This window comes from Aptenodytes forsteri, unplaced genomic scaffold (assembly GCF_000699145.1).
Source record: "Aptenodytes forsteri isolate BGI_AS27 unplaced genomic scaffold, ASM69914v1 Scaffold217, whole genome shotgun sequence".
Classification (NCBI taxonomy): Eukaryota; Metazoa; Chordata; class Aves; order Sphenisciformes; family Spheniscidae; genus Aptenodytes; species Aptenodytes forsteri.
The window spans coordinates 1521922-1542678 of record NW_008796222.1 but is presented as its reverse complement, the minus strand read 5'-3'; the positions used below and the strand labels follow the sequence as shown (position 1 = coordinate 1542678).

Below are 20757 nucleotides of genomic sequence, written 5' to 3'. Positions count from 1 at the left end.
ATGAATCTGTAAAATATCCCTGAAAAATGTGAATTGGTCTACCATACCTGGATTAATTTTGCAATATTTCTGCCTTTGGTTACATGGACTCATCATTCTCACTAATTGTAACCCACTGGAACTATAGGACATCAACAGCACTGCTATAAACTGAAAATGCTAGACTATTTTTTCCTTAAATCATTAAGTTTCAGGCAAATTAGAGGCATGCTGTTGGTTTTATTTCCTGGAATCTGAAGCACCCAGATGTTTCATTTTCAGTGACATTCAGCATTTAATAACCTCACTGTCATTGGTACTAATTTTCCAAGTGCCTTTTCTGCTTTTGTTTTGAAAACAAATATGTGAAAAAATGCTTTGGTACTTCAATTTTCTTTTCCACTTTTTGGGGAAGCTTCCAAAATGATTAGCTAAATGATCAATCAGTTAAAAAAAGTGGATTCAGGGTTGGGTCCAAATGTCCTTAAAGTCTATAGAATTCTATTAACTTCTATTACTTGTGCCCAGAGATGATAAATAAGTTGGCAAGGCATTAATGGGAAAAACACTCTCGACAATTAACTAAAAAGGAAGAAGATTTGCCTGATGTAAACAGTTAGGGTCATAAAATCTTCTTAGAAAAGCAGATATTTTAATTAATTTTTCTCAGTAGTGATTTATTCAGATTTTCTCAAGCCAGACTTACCCACTCACATCAAGGTCAAGGAGAGAACAAAGAGACGCAGTTGTTTTGAGAAAGGGTGGCCATATCACTTGACAGGAAGATACGATATTTAGAGAGGCATATGGAAGGTTCTCATCAAGTTGTCTTCACGTTGTCTTTTCTTCATTGAAATGCTACAGCTAAGCTCTAATTTAACAGCATGGTACTCAAGACTCCTCCTTTGCATTGTTCACCTTCTGAATGAAAAAAAGCACAGAAGGTGGGTTGCACAATAAATGTACATTTATATCTTTGTCATTCAGCTGGAAAGGGTGTTGGAATATTAATATCAGCAGCTTTATTTTCCCATTTCTTTGACAGGTCTAAAATTGAGAAGACCTTCATTTTGTAATGCCCCTCTGCAGAATAAAAAAGCAGCTGACTAAAGTGTTTCTGTTTACCCTTTACCATAATTACAATTTTTCAGTTTGGTAATTTGGTTTTGAAGAATGTTTGCTTTTTTTGCTAGCTGGAGCTTAGCATGGGAGAATAAATGTATTTCTGAGCAAAACTTAGCACAAAAAATGAGAAAACTTTAGAATTATAAAAGCAAATATCACACTTATCAGGAAGAAGTTGCTTATTACCTCCGCTACTAACCATGTTCAGTGATTTGCTGGTTCAGACACCAGACAATATTACCTAATATGATTTCCTATTGGTGGCTGAGACAAAACCCAAAGGTTTAAGATATGGGCACAGTTATTACCATTAGACATTCTGAGAGAAAATTAAGAGAAGGTTTCAGGTAAAAACAAATCTGGAAAGAAGTTTGCCTGTGGGCAGAGTATCCTTTCATCTACAGAAAATGAGACCACTTAGGTTTTTCTTAACACAGAACAAGAACCAACCAAAGGGAACGCAGGGGTCACACTGGTCATTTGAGCAAGGACATATTTTTCCCTTTGAGAATAAGCAACTCATGCAAAGAAACAGGCTCAAAACTGTAAACAAATTTTATCTAGTGAGTATTGGCAAAACAGAACCTCTTTTTCCCCTGTATATAATAAAAGTGGTATCTGGAAACTGTATTTTTTGCAATACCTTTCCAAAAGGAACCATCACTGAGTAAATTAAATTGCTGGGCTTTTGGACCAGGCAAAATAAAATTGTGTTCTAAAAATGTTACTCAATTCTATCATAATAAAAGACAAGACTGGAAATTGAAGAAAGCTCCTGAGAGGTATTTACAGCAATAACTAACACAGTTCTTGAGATGCAAGTACTGCAGAACAGATTGTTGTGTGGAGTTTGTATCACAAGCAACATGCATACACAGAAATCCATAAACCAAGAGAAAAAACGAAAAGGTCATGTTATTTCATTATTTAATTGAAAGGCTAAGGCTTCTGCATTGAGAGATACACTCTGTATAAGGAGGTTTTGCCAAGAGGTGAGTAGTAGGACTCCTTAACTATTTGGCTAATTGGGAATTTCTGGAGAACTTCACTCGGGATAAATGGATGGTATGAAAGCTCGATATCTAGTGACCTTTTCAGGTGTATAAATAATACATGCTTCATATTTTCATTTGCCTTTGTGTTTCTTCCTTCTGGAGAACTAAAAGGTGGCAGAAATATCACTTTCTCAAAGCTGAATCTTTAGCAAATTCTTCCTCTTTTATGCATAGTTCCTGCCTAGGAACCCTCAGAAGGCATTTGATATTTCCTCTTATTTCGTCAGTTACCAGCCCCTCACACCTTCACTTTCCCCTTCTCCCAGTACTATTTGTGTTATCCTTTTACTTTTTTTCTCAGCTTCCAAAACCTTGAATCCTTTGAAAGAAGTGCTACTGATGTATGTAACTGTGGGCAGTCAGCAGCTGACTGTCTTAAGTCCAAAGCAGCTTAAACAACCAGTTCTTACTCCCCTAAGGGAGTAAGTCTTTCACTCATTTCTCACTATACTGAGTGGATTATACAGTGGGATGCTGAAGTGGACGTAAAGCATTAAGCAAGAGTCTTTCAGCTGCTCTCCTGAGTGCCTATGTCCTGGCAGATAAAGACATCCCTCTGCAACTGTGTTTACTGCACTTCTTGTATTATGTTGGATTAAAGCAAAGTGTCATAGAGTATTTCTGCAGGGAATATGGCATCTAAACTAGACTATACTATGTAGTAAATGGCTGTGTATCAAAAGCCTAGCGGTGCAGTTCTAGAGTTGGGGACCAATGGGATAAAACTTTGCGGCGATGTACAAGTTATGTATGTCCTGTCTTGTGCTGTAAGTGGAGACTCTAAATGTGGGACAAATACCAATTTGTTGCCATTTAGTAAGCGGTGTATAGGATCTGTGTAAAAACCAGCTGTGGTGGGTTAGCCTTGTTAACAGCTGATCTCCCACCTAGACATTCACTCACTTCTCTGCAGGGGGAGAAAATAGGAAGAATAGGAACAAGGAAGCTCGTGAGTCAAAAACAGGCCGGTTGATTACTAATTACTGTCATGGACAAAGCAGACTCGGGGAAAATTAAGTCATAAAAATGTAATTGCTAATTTGGATAGTGGGAAACAGAAACACAAACATTAAACCAACACCTTTCCTCCCCCCTTTCCCAGGCTCAACTTCACTCCTTCACTCCAGTCTCCGGCAGTTATGGTTGGTACATGGCGGTTCCTCTCCGCTGCTCTGTCCTCCTCACACTTTTTGCCTGCTCTGGCATGGGTCCTCCATAGGCTGCAGGGCAATCTCTGCTCCGGTGTGGAGCACTTCCTCTTCCTCCTCCTCTTCTGACCGTGGCGCTCCCTCTGCTGCTTCTCACTCTTTTTGTTCCCTCCTCCTCTCTCTCTGTGGCATTGTCTGCCCTTCCTTACACATGCTTTCCCCGAGGCGCTGCCATCGTGGCTGCGGGGCTCAGCTGTGCCCCGCTGTGGGTCCCTTGGAGCTGGCTGGAACCGGCTGTGTCCGGCACGGGGCAGCCCCGGCCTCTCCTCACAGAGGCCGCCCTGCAGCCCCCTGCTGCCAGCGCCTGGGCACCTGCACCAGGTACACTGGCACAGTTAATCACCAAAGTAGCTTCTTACACAGACTTTCCGACCTTCCCTTGGAAATTGTGTCAGCAACTGGAGCAATAGAAATGGGCCATTGAGAAAAGCTCCCATTTGCTGGAAGGTTTTAAAATGGACAAAATAGGACTCCAGCTGTGACGTGGGTAGGAGTGTGAAACACTGAACGTGGACCAAGGGCTGCAAATGGAGTCTGTGGACTGTACTAGCGAGAGCAGGCAGCTCGGGGGCGGGCAACTTACTCTTGGCTGAGCAGTGCAAAATTGATCTCATTGGGCTTGGTCAAGTCTTGATTTTCAGAGCTGCTGGAAATTCTCTGTTCCTGTTGACTTCAGCAGGATTTTAGCATCTCAGAGAAAGGTGCACATTTTCAAGAAGAAGGGATTAGAAACGCCGATCCACCTGCACAACCAAACTGCTGAGCAACAAACCTCCTACGTGGGAAGGATCACCAAACTCCATGGGGCAAAGGACTCTTGGACCCCAACACAGAACTGTGCAATTGCAGCTGTGCTATCTTCAGGCTGTAGTCTGGTTCGTGCACCAATTTTAGCAATTGCAGATATAGGCAAGCCATAGTTCCTATGGGGGGGTGGGAGGAAATCTCACCATTTTTACTCTCTCAGTTTCCTGGTGGTCATTTTCCCAATTGTTTGGACTACAGACTAGTCATTGGAGGTTGCAGGTTTTGTATTGGTTGTGCAGTTGTATTTTAAATAATCACTTTGATGAACATACGTGGTTTTGGTACAGGTGAAGTCCTACCTTGAATGACTGTGGCAACCATTTAGCTTTTTGTATGTCAGAGTGTAATGCACAAAGTGTGTGAAAAGACTATCTAAGATAAGTATTGCAAAAAGCTCATTAGGAATAAATACAATGCTGAATGATTCATTTTTCCAGCCTAACTGTAAGAAATGCCATGTCTTTATATTCAGAAGATTCATATATACTTGGCAGGGATAGAACACTTACATATGTAAACCCTTGTCCTCCACTTTTGGATTCACAGGAAAACATATCACAGCCACTGGGACAAGGTTTATATTCTTTATTTTCCGAAATGGATAACAATCAGCATATGATTTTGCAATATTTCAGGCTAATTTGAGTAAAACCATGCAATTCAAGTAATTTTTTTAAAGTTTCCAGGTGAATTTAAAGAGAAAAATGCTCGCCATTTGGACCTGTGGACCAACAGTGGACCTGTTTCTCCTGTTCTTTGAGGCAGTGACTGAGATTAGGAAACAACAATAAATGACTGATTTTATGTCACTTTTTCAATAATATTAATTGCTTATATTTCCAAAGCTTTCAGATATCTAATTGAAACATTATGGAAATGAGATCTGGAACATATTCTCGTCATCTCCCAACTCAAATGGGAAGAAAGGATTAAGGCTAACTATAATCAGCAAAATTTATTTTGTGAAAAGAAACTGAAAAAATTAATGGCTTATGGTATCTTAAAATTTTGTCCTGATTATTAGAATTAGATAAAGTCTTGAATTAAATTAACTGATTTTCAGAAAGTTTTAATCTTATTTTAAGATAGCTTTCACAGTAAAAATCTAGGGCAATAACATCCATAATAATATATACAGAATCACAAATTGGGAGGAGAAAAAAGTCACTGGAAATATAAAAAGGCCCACTGAAAGAAAATTAAAGATTGTCATTTTACCATGAAATACTCTTTGACAGCTCTATCCCCAGAGCAGATTTCACAGGTGACAGTGGAGGCATTCACCATGAACAATTTTATCTATCTGCAGTGTGCTCCTATGTGGGAAGAGCTACTCCTAGGGCAGGACCTGTTCCTACGTCTTTCCAGAAACCAATGTCTAGACTGCTTGTTGCAATGACAGGTTTTGCAGCACAGGACCTGTGCAATATGAGAGTGCATTAAGACCAAGAACCCAGTTCACATAAGGCCATGACCAGTAATCAGAGTACCAACCTGACCCAGCAAGCGTAACAGCAAAGCTTTCTGAATTGCATTGACCTGTCAAAGACTCAGTTGTCAAAAACTCGTGTGAATCAATTATTTGATTAAAGTAAGGATGGGTTGGCAGGACGAGGGGATGGGGGAAGGGGCTGATGTTATCTTGAACTATGCTAAAAATAAAAAAGCGGTATATAGTTACTGGTGTGATCAGACTCTACAAGTAGCCGGGTTGTACAAAAAGCATCATGCTGCTTCACCAGGTAACTATATAACTAAGATCACTGCTGTACATTTCACAGATTAAATGCAAAAATATAGTAAGGAAATACAAACAAATAGCAGCGTGCAAAAATGCATGATTATTTACATTGCCAGATGTACAGACAACTGAGATGCCAGTTTTCAGTCATGTGCCTTCACATGGATCAAATGCCATCCCATCTCTTTCTTAAGGCAACAAATCCATTATTTCTACAGAAATGCACAAAAGAAGGTTGAGGATTGGCAGATCTACTTCCAGTTCTCATCTGTAAGTTACCAACAGTAGTGTGCTGTGAGGAAGTCCTTTCATTTCATCTAGTAAAATCAGCTACCCGGATTATTTCATATAGTCCTGTTTGTTGGGTTTTTTTTGTTTTGTTTTGTTCTTTTTTTTTTTGTTCACTGATCTGAGATTACATCAAATTGGCATGTTTATCTATTGGAAATTTGGGTTGCTTTAGTTTTATGAGTGGCATCTCACTTCATAACTTTTCATCTGACTTATGCTAATAGCAAATGGTTGGCTGGTATATTCTCCATTTACATGGTCTTTGCTGCAAGTCAATCTGATTTACCCACAGAAGAAAAGTAGAAGTACTAAAATTATTTCATTTTTTTCTTGGGACCTTCATGTTGGTGAAACACTAGTTTTCCTCAGCTTTGCCATGTTGTTTCACTTTCTCTGCTCACTTTGGGTTTTAGAAAGTGAAGAGTTTGTATTTCACCAACAAGCAGGGCAAACAGACCATGCTTTTACTGCTTCAAGTTAAATAGAAATATTCATCATTAACATGACTTGCAGAGTCAATGTACTGATAGTATATTGAGCTGCTCAGAGCAAGTGTGAGCTTCAGGCTACACTGGTCAATGAGACATAAAAATAACACCAGTCACAGAGCGCATTTTCATGACTTAGTGAGGCTTTTTCCTGTCAGCAATTTGACTGATCGTTAAGAAGAAATGATTTAGGATTGTAGGTAGTCTTGCAGTCTTGCTGATGTAAGAGCTACATCCAACATTTAACTCCCTAGATAAGATTAAATGGAAAACAGACTCACTTCAATGCTGAGCAGGTAGGTAAAGAAAAAGAAGAGCAAAAGAGGCAGGAAAACACACACACAATCAAGTCAACGCTTTGTTAGCATTGCAGCCTTTCCATGAGAAACGGGGCACTTTTACACTTCTACCTTTGTCAAACACAGTTCATTACTGCTTGTTTTGCCTATGCCTCATGGAAACTTTTTCCAGGTACATATGTCCAAGTGGATCACATTCTTGCAATGACAAGTACCACTGTAACTACTGTGGACCTCAGCAGAAAAGATAAAGTGCAAAATGTGAGCAATCACAAGATTCAGTCTCTCTACTGCCCTGGTTTCCTTGTCTTTCTCTTGGAAGTCTTTGAGTGAGTCTTTTCTTCCTTGTTTGAAGGGGGGTTAGTGGGAAATTGCAGTCCAAATCCATTAGGTCCATTTAGGAAGACACATTGAAAGTAGCGGACAGGAGCTAGGAAAACAAGGAAGAGATGGTTAACATTCATGGCTCCCAAACTGGCACTGTGAGTCTATTCCATGTTCTTTCAGAAAACATCTGTAAAATTTCATTCTCATTAACTGAGTTCTAACAGCATAAATCTCTAGTATGATCACAAGCCAAGTTCCACATATCAACAATATTTTAGCTAAAAGGCTCAATGAGACATCTTTGTAGCACAATATTAGAAATTATTGACAATTTCACATTTAAATCCATTATTCCACTGAGTGTTATAGTCCTACTTCTCCCAGAATATTTGCATTTTGGGATAGCTGTATGGAAGCCCCTGAAACTCACACATGTATTTTCTGATTTTATATTTCATAGCCACTTTCAGATACATTGAGGAGTTCCAGAATGACTCACATCTAATAGTGATAATGGCATATTTTATTAGGTTTCAAATGTATTATCTTTTATTCTGAATAAGGGAATCATAAATGAGGGTACATCTTTCCTAGTTTTTCACAGTCAGGGAGATTTTGTCCCTTTCGAATTTTGAGCACTAGCCTGTGTAGTCACACTTTTTTCCGTTATGTTTTAAGGGCTTTCAAGAGCACATACTTTCAGCACAGAAGGAATTGACCTAATTTGTTACAAAAGCTGTGTTTTGCACTCTGAGATTAATGTTGACAAGATTTAAAAAGACAACTAGTAGTCAGTTAAGTGTTTAGGAAAATGATTGGAGGAATGTTGGCATCTGAAACAAGTTAGTTTTCATGCAATTGATTTTCTGATGCCTTTTTCTTTCCTCTGCAGTTCTTTCCATATTAAAAAAAAAATTAGCTGTTCCCCATGATAGTTCTAATCTGAGATGGACTCCAGGGCTCCCTGTGTTATAAACTGAGATGCAGGGTTTATCTATTGACTGCCAAGTCACAGTAAATGGTGGAACACAGAGCGGTGTGACAGAAATGCGGGTACATTCAATCCAGTTATATTATCCTCCATGGTCTTCTTGCCTGACTCACGCAAAGGTTAAGTCTTTGTTATCTAAAAAGCACACTTGAAAATGGAGTTGGAAATCAGATCCTCCTGCAAATGTCTTACTGCTTTCCCACTAAGTCTAAGAATGGAAACAATTTTTTTCCCCAAAATTTTCAGTATTTCTGATGTTCCTCTGTGATGAATCTGAGATTTCTTCAGAAAACAGAGACAAGACTAGAGCTCACAGCCCGAATGTGACAGACCAAGGTTCCGCTGCGAGGCCCGACAAGCCACGGACTAGGTGCATGGTGTGGATGTGCTATGTCCTCTACCCTTGGCCATTTTACAGTGGCACTTGGGCAAGACCAGAAGGTTTCTGGGATATGTTATAGTTTTAACAAATAGACTTATTCAATCCTTGAACTAAGGTAACTTTTGTAAGTAAAACTAACTAAAAGCAGTATATTGCCTCAAAAATTGCTATAATTAAAAACAATATTTTCCTACCAAAGTACTCTGTCAGAGATTTCTCAATCAGATCTTTAAAAAAACCACCAAACACACAACCCCCTAAAATTTACTCCCAGCAGGTGCTAGTTTGATAAAGAGAAATACCTTACAGGAAGAAAGCTGCCAATTAAAACCTCACCTTTCTCTGTTTAAATGGAAATTATTTCTGCATATTCCTCTTATGGATATAAAAATGAAAATAAAAAAGTCAATAACTCTCTCTTCTTTATGAAGAAGGCAAGTAGGGCATCATGCACTTGCTAACTCCAATAAATACCAATAAATAGTTTACTTAAGACTAATAAAAATGATTAACTCCCCCTGTATTTTACATGCAATTAGAATGCAAAAAATTAGCTCTTTTTCTTTGCATACATTCACAATGTCCTGATACATACTAACTTATATAGGTACATACTTACAAGCCTTTTAAACATGGTTATATATTGTAATTATAACATGCCTGACACCACAGCATTTTCCAGAGGTGTTATCTGATCATAATTCTAAAATCACCAGTAGTACTGGCCACTGCAACCATTTCACTTGAAAATCTGACTTACAGTCTACTGTTAAAAGCCACTAAATTCATGGAGGGAAAGGGAAAGGGCAAACTTTCGGATTTTTGCAACATGGCCAACAGCCACAAATAATTATGGTCCCCCCCCCCCCCAGCCACAAACTAATTATGGTGGGCCGTAATACTAAATTTGAAAAATAGGCACAGAAAAGAATTGTTGTTGTTTTTTTTTTAAATCTAAAATTTGTGTGTATTTGGAATGCATAATGCTAAAGGTCACCCTTGGTTGTGTTATTTCTGAGACACCTGTAGTGTTTGTGAAATGAGCACTTTTGTTTGGCTAGTATGTACTTATGTTGAGTGCAACATTTTGAAGTGACATTCAAGTGTTTATATAGCCTGTTACTTATCATCTGTCTTCAGAAAATATCAGGAAAATGTAGGATAAAGAAGAAACTCAGGAGAAATAGGGACGGTAGTAATGACTTTTATTAAGTTTGCCTGCTAATTCCTTTCATAAGACTCTAATTCCAGTAACTTAATTTGTTACCACATTTAACTACCTGTGGTGAAACTTTCAGTGCTGAAATTAGCTGCAGGCTGAGCTTGTTTTTTGGCAAAGAACGTCAGAAGAACAATGTAGGTATATTAAAAAAACCCAAACAGCTAGGGAAAAAGAAAAATCTTTTCTTGGTGTAAAAAATCTTTTCTTTAAAAAGTGTCAGTTTCCTAGGAAGCTAGAGGGGCAATGCTGAGGGCAGGACATCTGGCTTTTGTGTCAAGGGTGATGACACTGAGATGGGAAGCCATGGTGGAAACTGTGACTGCTCAAGCAAAAAATATGGTCTGCCATGGTAGGAGACCAACAGTAATCTAGCAAAGTGCTTGGGCCAGGTGATTCTTGGGGTGACTGGAAGGAAAAATAGGTGATGTACAACTTGACGAAAGAGCTTGAGGAGAAAAATGGACATAGCTGTGTCAAGAGATTGTGGCCAAGCGGCTGGAAATTGATAGGGGAACCTCATGGTAAGAAGGGAGACAAGGGCTGGAGATTATGACAGATAGAAAAAAAATAGAGTAAGAGTTACTTTGTGGACAATTTGAGAGTGGGAAAGCCTGAAGAGCAGAAGTAGGATAGGATAAACACTGCAAATGGGATGGGAATAAGAAAAAGGGGACAAGAAAAGGCAGGATAGGTACAAGAATTTTTAAGATAAGGAGGAAAAAACAGTCACACTTTTTCCAGGAGAAGCGTGTAAGGGGTATGAGGCTCAAACAGCTATGAATATTGCAGCATACTGTCTTCCAAAACCAGCGTTTTGGACAATCACTCTGCTGTCAGCCAGCAGTCAAAACCACTGGTAAAACATTTTATCCCTCTTCAGTGCTCCCACATTTCGAGGATGACAACCTAATGCTATTGACAAATTTTCCTTTAGTGCAAATGACCGGAGCCCTTGCTAAGCGTTCAGCCCTTAGGGTCTGTGTGGGCTGTAACATCAGGCTCTGAACTGGCATGTATCAGTTTGCAGGGCCAAAGTCTCCTTCCACACTGACATGGACAGAGGTCTCCTCTATGGTATGAGTGAAGCAGTAAGAGGAACTAACCCGTAGGAGTTTCTTCTAGTCTCTGAGGCATAGGCAAGGCTACAGCTGACGAGAAATTTAGCTGTAACAACTTTTCACTGGAGAAGAGCTTTCTGACAAAAGGGAAAGATATAGATTCTGCTTTAAAAAAAATAATTAAAGTCCACAAAAGAACTGAATAAAACTCTTTGTCGACTGTTTCATCTTGAGGAAGCATAAACTAAAAAAAGCAAGTGCTTTTTTCATCAATACTAAACAGACTGTAATAGAGGATTTAAAATTTCAAAATATACAAAAGCAATATTATAAATAAAAAGTGATATCTGAAACCAAACTTTGGAAACTCTACCTTTTGATTTTAAAAATTTTTAAATGAAACTTTTCTGAAATTCTGTGAAAATTTTACAAATATCTCTGAAAAAAAGTTTTAATTTTTAACTGGAATATCATTGGAATGAATCTGAAATGTTTCACTCTGAAATGAAAAGTCCACATTTTCTTCAAAATTTTTTTTGGGGGTTAGAGAAGCTAAGGCATGTTCCATGGATTTATCCTAATGTTAAGGCAATGTTTATACATGAGTAAATGAAGCAGATTCCCTTGCTAAAAGATTGAATTATTTTGGTACATTGTATTGTATGTGAGATCTAGTAGATTATTATCAGAGTACAAGACTTGGTAAGCAAGGTGCTATGCTTCCAAATGTAGGTATAGGAAGAAGGCATTTTCAGGTTTTGTATGATATTCAAACTATTAGAAAAGGCCTTTTATCCCATACTCTCTTTGTAGATTGCTTCTTATTAATTCTCCCAGTATAAAACTACTCATTTATAAAAGAAAATTTCATCAGCATGTCTTGCTGGGATGGATCTTTTATATTTTACCTAATCAAGCAACCAGAGCTTTGAAATAGACATATTGCAAATGTCTGTTGTATTTTTTATTTATTTATATATTTTCTGGTAAGTATCTCATATATTGTCTTTCTTCTGTATTACCGATGAGATTCATGCTTTCCGTAAACTGAATGGTCTGTCTTTAGCGTATTCTAACTTGTTAAGAAAAACAAAGTCAGATGCCAGTGTAGAAGGTCTATGCAGGAGGAAATGGTTTCAGAATGATGCTCTTTGCTATGCGCTCTTTCAGCATTTCCCTTTCATGTTGTCCTTCTTAGGCTGCTTTATCATGCAAACCTGAGCTGCAAAACATGCAGATGAAAACTTTATTCAAACAAATACCAACATCTTTGGAACTGTGTCTGTATCAGAATCTGAAACAGTGTTATGATATCAGCCATAGCCAGGAGAACAATTTGAATTTTGGCATGCAAATAAGACTACAAATGCATCCCATTCTGTCTTCATAATTCCCACATTCAAGGTGAATACAGAATGTGTCTTTTAAACTGAAGAGGGTTCTCACTTTCAATGTATTGTCTCATATCTTCAGGGCAAATGTTACCAAAAAATGATGAACAATAGGAGCAAAACGTGGTTTAACACTAGCTGTCTTTTGTCAGCTTAGCTGAGACAAAAAAAGCCTTGTATCTGGCCTTATGCTTTTGTTTAGGATGTAGTTTATGAGAATGCATGTAATTACTTAAATTTCCTTATAAGTATTACTGAGGAAACAAAAAGGTCAATGCTGGAAAAGTGTAGAAATGTTTTTTTAACAAATCATAATTAATGCTGTTATGTAAGGACATGTGATACCTAAGACTAATTTGTTTCTGAAAGGCTGGAGGAGGGGGTATTTGCTTCTTTATTTTTCACTTCATGAAAGGAAAGGGCATTTTTTTCCCTCACAAAAAGAAAGAAATCTTTTAAAATATTTTTGATCTTTTAAAATGATTTTTGCCTGGATGGAAATCCATTTGGAGTGAGAACAGCCAAGATGAGTTTCAGAAAGCAGAGAAACAAACAAACCCCCCTGGATTCAGGGTTTCTGTGAAGCTGTTCAGGTCTGGTCAAGAGGAAATGCTAAGTACATTCCATAGATATCCAATAAATTATACAAATATTCCATGGAGCTTATGTGCGCTCTTGATCTCTAAATGACATACATCTCACACAGAGGTTTCAAGAAATGTGAGGAATATTGCAAGAGCACTCTCCTGGCGCTTTCAATTCTTCAGCAGAAGGGAGGAAACCAGCCTGTTGAGGTCCCTTTGGATGGCAACACGACCCTCTGGTCTATCAACCATTCTCCCCAGTATTGTGTCACCTGCAAACTTGGTGGGGGTACACTCTACTGCATCATCCAGATCATTAACGTAGATGTTAAATAGAACCAGTATTCACCCCTGGGTTACCTTGCTAGTTACTGGCCTCCAACTAGACTTCCTGCCACCGATCACCACCCTCTGGGTCTGGCAGTTTAGCCAGTTTTCAATCCACCTCACTGTCTGCTCATCTAGCCCATACTTCATCAGCTTCTCTATGAGGATCCTGTGGGAGACAGTGCCAAAAGTCTTACTGATGTCAAGGTAGACAAAATCCATTGCTCTCCCCTGGTCTACAAAGCCAGTCATTTCATCATAGAAAATTATCAGGTTGGTCAAACATGACTTTCCCTTTGTGAATCCGTGCTGACTATTCCTGATCAACTTCTTGTCCTTCATGTGCCTGGCAATGGTTTCCAGGATTAGCTGCTCCACCACCTTCTGAGGGATCAAGGTGAGGCTGACCGGCCTGTAGTTCCCTGTGTCCTTCTTCTTGCCCTTTTTGAAGACAGGAGCAACGTCTGCTTTCTGCCAGTCCTCAGGCACCTCTCCCAATTGCCATGATTGTTCAAAGATTATTAATTTTGCTTTGAGGATGCAGTTTGACATTTAAAGAGCTAAAACACAAATTACATACTATTTGTTGTTAATCGTTCTCTTTAAGCCTATTGAATGGAAAAGGTAACAGGTAACAGGTAAAAGACAACTAGCTGACACAAGTCCCAGTAAGAGACTAGACACTAGAGTACAAAGACAATCCCAAAGATTGTCTGAATAGTTAAACAGTGATTTTAGATACTCTTCCATTTCCACATATTCACATAAGGCAAAGTTACCATCAGAATTGACTTGGCTGAGAACCAGCAGACAGGCTGACAGAAGTCCAATTACATCCCAGATTCAGATCTAACTTTCAAAGCATGCACATCTATCTTATCCCCTACAGATACTATTATGGTGTCATCCACATGTCCTTTACCATCCCAAATAGATTGATTACTCTGTGTCTCATCCCTGGCAAAGGCAGCGAAGAGTTAAATCCATCTGTAAATGGCATAAAACTTCAATTTATGTGAATCTGTATAGACCATTAGAATCAATGTATAAGAACGCTTCACTTTCAGGTTTGAATATTGTTTAACAGGTGGTTACAGTTTTTTGCCTTATGGTGGATTATATTGGTTAACAGTCTTTATTTACTGTCTGGGCAGAAAGATTCACACTCAGATATTTACATTTCCAAAGCATGAGAAAGCAGACACTGATGAAATGACAATAAGATCCAAAATCTCTTCTGGCTGAGAGAAAGATTAAGAAATTGCTGGGAAAGAGAGGAGTTTTAAATCTGAATAGATCACCAGAAGAACCTTCCATACAAAGGGAATAAAGGGGTCCTCAACCAGGGGTCCCCTTCTGTGACAAATCTGGATGGGGAAAGATTTTCATGAGAAGCCCAGTCAACAGAACAAAGACTGTTAAGCATCTGTCAGTGAATTAAATGAACCCTGTAGTCAAGAGACGCTATAAAAGCTCAATGCTAGGTAAACACCAACTTGTTCATTTACATCCTGCATTTTTATGCCTTTATAGATCCTTATATCCTAAGCAGCCTATTTTGGAATTCTTTCTGTGCTCATATTAGCTGAACTAGTTCTTTAAGAAAAATGATGACTATGAGGGCACTCCATCCTTAGAGATGTAATGGATCTTAAAAGTCAAGGTGCTGGGACACTGGAAAAGAGTTTGGCTTCCAATGCATTGATCCAGAATTTCCAAAGGATGGTAGGCTCTAGCTCCACTTAAGCAGCATGTCTGGTTTGGGAATTGATAATTCAGGGGCTAAAGCGGAAAAACAATTTTCATTTCCTCCTTTAGCTGTGTGCGGTCTAGTTGGGAACATATTTAAACTCCAAGGATGTCCAAGGACCTTGTGATAATTTTCATGAAAGCTTCTCCTGAGTTAATATCATTTAAAATCATTTTAAAGAAGACTACTTAGGTGTAGCTTTCTATCATTCAAAGTGCCAAACTACCACTCAAGTGCCTAATCAAGCAATTAATTGGAGTTTTGTGTAAGCAATTATGGTGATCCAAACAAACAAATAAATGTATTTTTTCATGATAGTCTTTTTTAAAATTAATCTTATAAGAAAAGGGGGTAGAAAATTCAGAGAGGAATAAAATTTACTAATCCTAAAGAATGTAAAGGTGTTCCTCTTTATGTGTTACAATGGTTAAAGTCCCATTTCTACAGGGCTCAGATAGCTGTTTTTAAGGCAAGTCACCAAATAAAATATTCATTAAAAAGCAATAGCTTTTAGCAATAACAGTTTGGTTATTAGGAAAAATTACAGAAAATATGTGAGGAAACAAGTTTTATTACTGGTGTTTTCTAGTTTGAATCAAATTTCTTCACTTAGAGCCTTTCCTAATGGAATTAAACAATTCAAAAAAGCACAAAAATTCAGGCAATCATAGCATTAGAAACAACTAATTAGTAAGCAATTATAAGTAAGAGAAAGTATTAACAATCACACTCATTTCTTTCTGATTGCTTCTCAGGAATGTGCATACTGTGTTTTGGTTCAGCAATCAAAACTGAACCACACAAGAACAAAGAAAACTTGTTCCAATGACTGTGGAGCTGAACTTTTTTTCACTTACTAAAGGGCAAGGAAGAGAAGCAGGTATTTTCCCCCTTGCTCTGCTTCTTTCCCTAACAAACAATTTGGGCTCTTTCCCTTAACATTTCAGTAAAATTACAGTATGACAAACTGACCAGAGAAAGCACAGGGGCAGATGGGGAAGGGAAGTGGTGTGCAATCCTTGCTAAATATCACAAATTTTTGCCTTCGTACTTTCTAACACAAGTATATAAGTCTCTGTGCTTAGCTGCACTGTATAACTGACATTTAGTTAAAACCCATTTCCCTGAATAGCAAAGCTGAACATTGAGGGCTTATGCAGATGACCAAATACTTTTATCGTAAATTCACAATTAATGGTCCATGTTTAGGTATTGGCTATTCAAAACAACATGGTTTGTTTAAAAAATTAAATTTATCTTTTTTTGATAAATCCTTTTCAACTCCTTTCTTATTATTGAGCATGCTGTACAGCCACACTACTGCCATTCTCAGAAAGTACAGTGCTTAATGGGAAGCAGGAGGGGGAAAAGAAGAGAAAACTTTTATATATCCATTACACATAAGCAAGAAGTATCACTACCACTTCAAATCAATTCTAAATCAAGTCTAAAAACATCCCCTTAAAATGACATTTTTCTACATTGTATAGACAATGTGCAGACAGTAAAGGGAAAAAAAGAAATCGTCCCATGAGGATACTTCTTTTGCATCTTATTTTGTGTCTTGAATAAGGTAAGAAAATGAAGAATGGTCGGAAAGTAGCTCTCAAAGCTACTTTCAAAGTGTCTGTGATATAATGCAATTAATTGCTCATTTTTGCAAACACCATGCAAGTTTTCATATCCATTTTAGCAGGGCATCTGTCAGATAATAAGTTATTTAATAAAAAAATACTAAAGGCGTTTGAGTAGCAGAGTTAAATACCAGCAACAACATTGTCATTACAGCCATGAGAACTCAGATCGCATGTTCTCCTTAACGGCTCTTTTTCAAGCATCGTGGGACTGCAAGGTCTGGAGAAGGTAAAATAGTTATACTTTAAAAGAATAAATACACCTCCTCTCAAAAATAGTGCTCAACAGTGAGCAAAAAACACTCTGAAGATTGTTCCATTTCTTAAGTGTGTCTGTGGTCCCAACACCCTCAGGAAAATTGCTAAATACACAAAAGAAACTAGCCTTTATCGGTGTTTCAGTCAGTGGGACAAAAATAGTGTCAGTACAAAGTCAGTAGTACATGTCTTTCATAACAATTTCTTGGTATAAAATGTGTTGTAAATGTATCAAATCAATAGCGCTAGAAGGTCACTCTGGTCATATTTAATGTCATTAGAGGGGAAAAAAATCACCACAGCAAAAACATATACAAGATCCCAAGACCAGAACTGGTTAAAACCAGTTATGGTTTGTTACTTATCAAAGTCAGCGCTCTTTTTGAAACTAACAACAAAGCTCAACGAATGAGATCTTTATTCTAACAAAACCAATTTCTACAACAAAAGGTGAAACATTATTTCTCTCTTTTAACTTGAATGTGATAGATGACACCTAACAATCATTTAAGGGAGCAAAAAATTATTATTTTGCTAACTGGCTCTTGCATTGACTAGTAAGAAGGCTTAATGGATAAATAAGCTGTATGTTTAGAGAAAAGTGTTACATTCCATGTTATGGTCACTGCACACAAACCACGCAACTCTCACATAAATGTGTGAATATCCCCAAAGCGTGACATTCCCCCAAAATTCATTAAACAATTCTTTTTGTTAGATGTTAAAACCATGCAAGATGTAACAGTGCGACACACGTGGTAATACAGACACACTGAACAAAGCATAGCAATGATCAGAGTACACAGTCTTTACAACTTTGCTAGCATCGAGATTTCAAAGGAGTCTGGTACTGGCATTATGTGTTTTATTAGTGAAACATAGGAGCAAGCAAATGAATCTTTCAAGGAATGATATTTAAGAGGGACCAAAAATTAATGCAAGCCTCATCCAAAGTCTATTAAAATCTGTTGGGTTTTTTCACAGTCTGCAGTGGTAATTACATCAGACTACAGTGGTATTTGGTGGGCAAGCAATATAGAATTGGATTTTATTGCTATTGCTCAATAAACAATGACGGTGTCTTGATAGGATGCGCCGTGTGCTGATCATGTACCTTAGGCATGTTGACGTGACATGGTCTCTGTAGACACATTGCTATGGCCAGCATGTTCAACTAATGTAATTACAACATATTGCTTTAAAATCATTGTTTCTAAAGAACTGTCAGTCACTAAAAGGTTGGTTTAAAATTTACATACAATCATATTCATGCACACAAAAAACATATAAAACCAAAGAAGAAGGTAAAAGCAATCAGGGATCTTATTATGTTAACAAGAATGGATAACACGTACTGGAAGTTAATACCAGATACTTATTTAGCTGTGAAGGCATGGGATGGAGAGAGGAGGGGAGGAGAGAGGAGAGGAACAGTGAATGATAACTCACTTAAGCAACTAATGAAAGTGAAGCTGGCATTTGAATGATTCATGTGCTTGCTTTGTTTCAGTTATCATTCTAACTGAAATCTTTATTGAATAAAGGGTTTTATGGATGTGTGTAGTATTATGTGACACATTTGTCTTTCTCAGTGAGAATTTTCTACTAGGAGCAGCAGTACTTCTTTATGACCATAAAAACTCAGGAAAGGGTGCTTGAACGATGCTACTGACAAACCCTGATAGGCCCAAATTCATCCTGCTTAACGTCAGACATTAGAGGCACTACCTTCTGGATTTAGCTCTAGCCACATGATGTAATGTTAGGAGGCAATTCACATTTCAAAGGGATGAGTAACGCATTGGAGAAGTTCCTCTCTCGTTGACCATGGAACTTGTGCAAATATGCCCTTATTTAAGTGCTTATGATTAGGAGGATCGAATCTGTGCCTGTGTGCTACTTACAATGAAAAATGAAGCTAAACTAGAATGTCTTCCTCACCCTGAATTTACACAGTTCTAGGAAGAAGGAAAAACAGAAAGACACTGTAGGAGCTCAATAGGCTGGCTTCTTTAAAATATTTCACAGCATCTGCTGTCAGTTCTGGTCTCAGTAATTAAGAATTGCATCACATACTTATGATTTGTCCACTGGATTTGACTATACTGATGATAACCTGGAAACATGAACTCACTCCAACATCAGGATGCCTGTCTTTCTGCTCATAAATGTTTAAAAACAAAATCTATATTGATAAAAAAGTAAGACAGTTGCTCTGTCCTCTAGACAATGTTCCCATTAGAAGAGAAGGAATATGACTTTGGAGGAATTACTTTCCCAAAGTTCAAGAGGGATTTGAAGAAATGACCATTTATCTGGAACAAAGACAAATAATCTCTGACTCAGAAAACTGCTGAAGAATTATATTTTGTATAGAACTTTGCTTCCATGAGATATGTCATGGAAATACATAATATGTACGTTTCTTCTCTTTTCTTGCAGTGTGATTTAAGAAAATATACCAGTCAAACTAAAGAGCAAAACCAACTTAGCAATGAGAAGCATTAAGATACTAGTTATTGTTATTTCATTTGTGGCAAAATAATTCAGAGATTTATACTGAGATATATTTCTTTTTTTTCGTTTGACTTGGCACAAATCGAGTACATATTTATAAATGTTTGGAGCCAGTTAGTTTAATTTTAGCAAAATGTTTTGACCCAGTTAAGAGAAAGGGGATGAAATCATTGTCCAACAGGCAGAAATAATATTACTATTTGGATTCATTTTGCAAAGTTAGGCAAATCAGATTCTCATTACTGGATCTGAACCAGCATGCTAAAAAATAATATGGTTTTTTTAATAGTCTTTTTTTCCATAGGCTGCGACCCTCATATGTTGTTTAGTTAGACCAATTTATCCCTACACTTACAGTACATATAGGTGTGTCTCTAATAATTTGCTAGGCAAATAATTTTTAGGCTTGGCATGAGAAGTAATCATTTCATGAACTAATTATAAAACCCCCAACTTTTGACTACCTTGTCTGTTGTCAACTTCTGCTTATCCTCTAACTCATTTTTTCACCAAAGATCCCTCTTTATTTCTGGGATCTCTCCCTGGGCTTTGAATTTTCCCTTAGTGTATTCCCTGGTAGAATTTTGCTCATTCCCTTTTGATGTAAACAATCATTCCAAGCTCAGAGGGCATGTTACCAAGTGTAATGGGAGAGGTCCAATAATGTTTGTGGACCAAGATTTAGAGTGGACTTCAGACATCTTGAACAAGATTTAGGTTGAATGACAGCACCTACATTTGAAGTGATGTTCACAGAACAGGTCTCCAATGACAACAGAAAATATGCCTCCATTATGGACTGCAAAGCTGTCCAGGTATTAGACTTAGTGCTGTACATATGCATGAGCCACAAGCTAAATACATTACTAGATGTGCCTGATAGTACAAGAATTAGTCCAGAACTATTTCTAAATTTTATCAAGTGACAATTTTGAAGTATTTTACCTAAAGAATTCTCTGAAGCAGAAACAGACCTTTATATCAAATAGATAAAAGTGGAAGGTATAAAGTTGAGTCTTTCCAGGTAAAGAGGGCTCTGAAAGAGTGTCAACTGAATCCCTTGCAGAGTACACAATGATTATAGTAAATGGGGTTACATCAGGCTGGCAGCTAGTCACCAGTGGGGTTCCCAAGGGCTCAATTTTAGGGCCAGTTCTTTTCAGTGTTTTTATAAATGATCTGGATGCAGGAATCGAATGTACATTAAGTAAATTTGCCAATGATACTAAATTAGGAGGAGCTGTGGACTCTGTCGAGGGTAGAGAGGCCTTACAGAGAGATCTGGATAGGCTAGAGAGCTGGGCAATCACCAACCGTATGAAA

The 20757-nt window shown here is 37.8% G+C and overlaps 1 protein-coding gene across 1 annotated transcript in view; it reads right to left on the bottom strand.

The window, feature by feature from the left end:
* Positions 1 to 4744: 4744 nt before the first annotated feature.
* Positions 4745 to 20757, bottom strand: part of LOC103907074 (triadin-like) — a 68657-nt gene continuing 52644 nt past the window's right edge. The window contains exon 15 of the mRNA XM_009289177.1: positions 4745 to 7423. Within this exon, the coding sequence (XP_009287452.1) occupies positions 7281 to 7423 (143 nt within the window). The 3' untranslated portion in view covers positions 4745 to 7280. The remainder of the gene's footprint in view (positions 7424 to 20757) is intronic.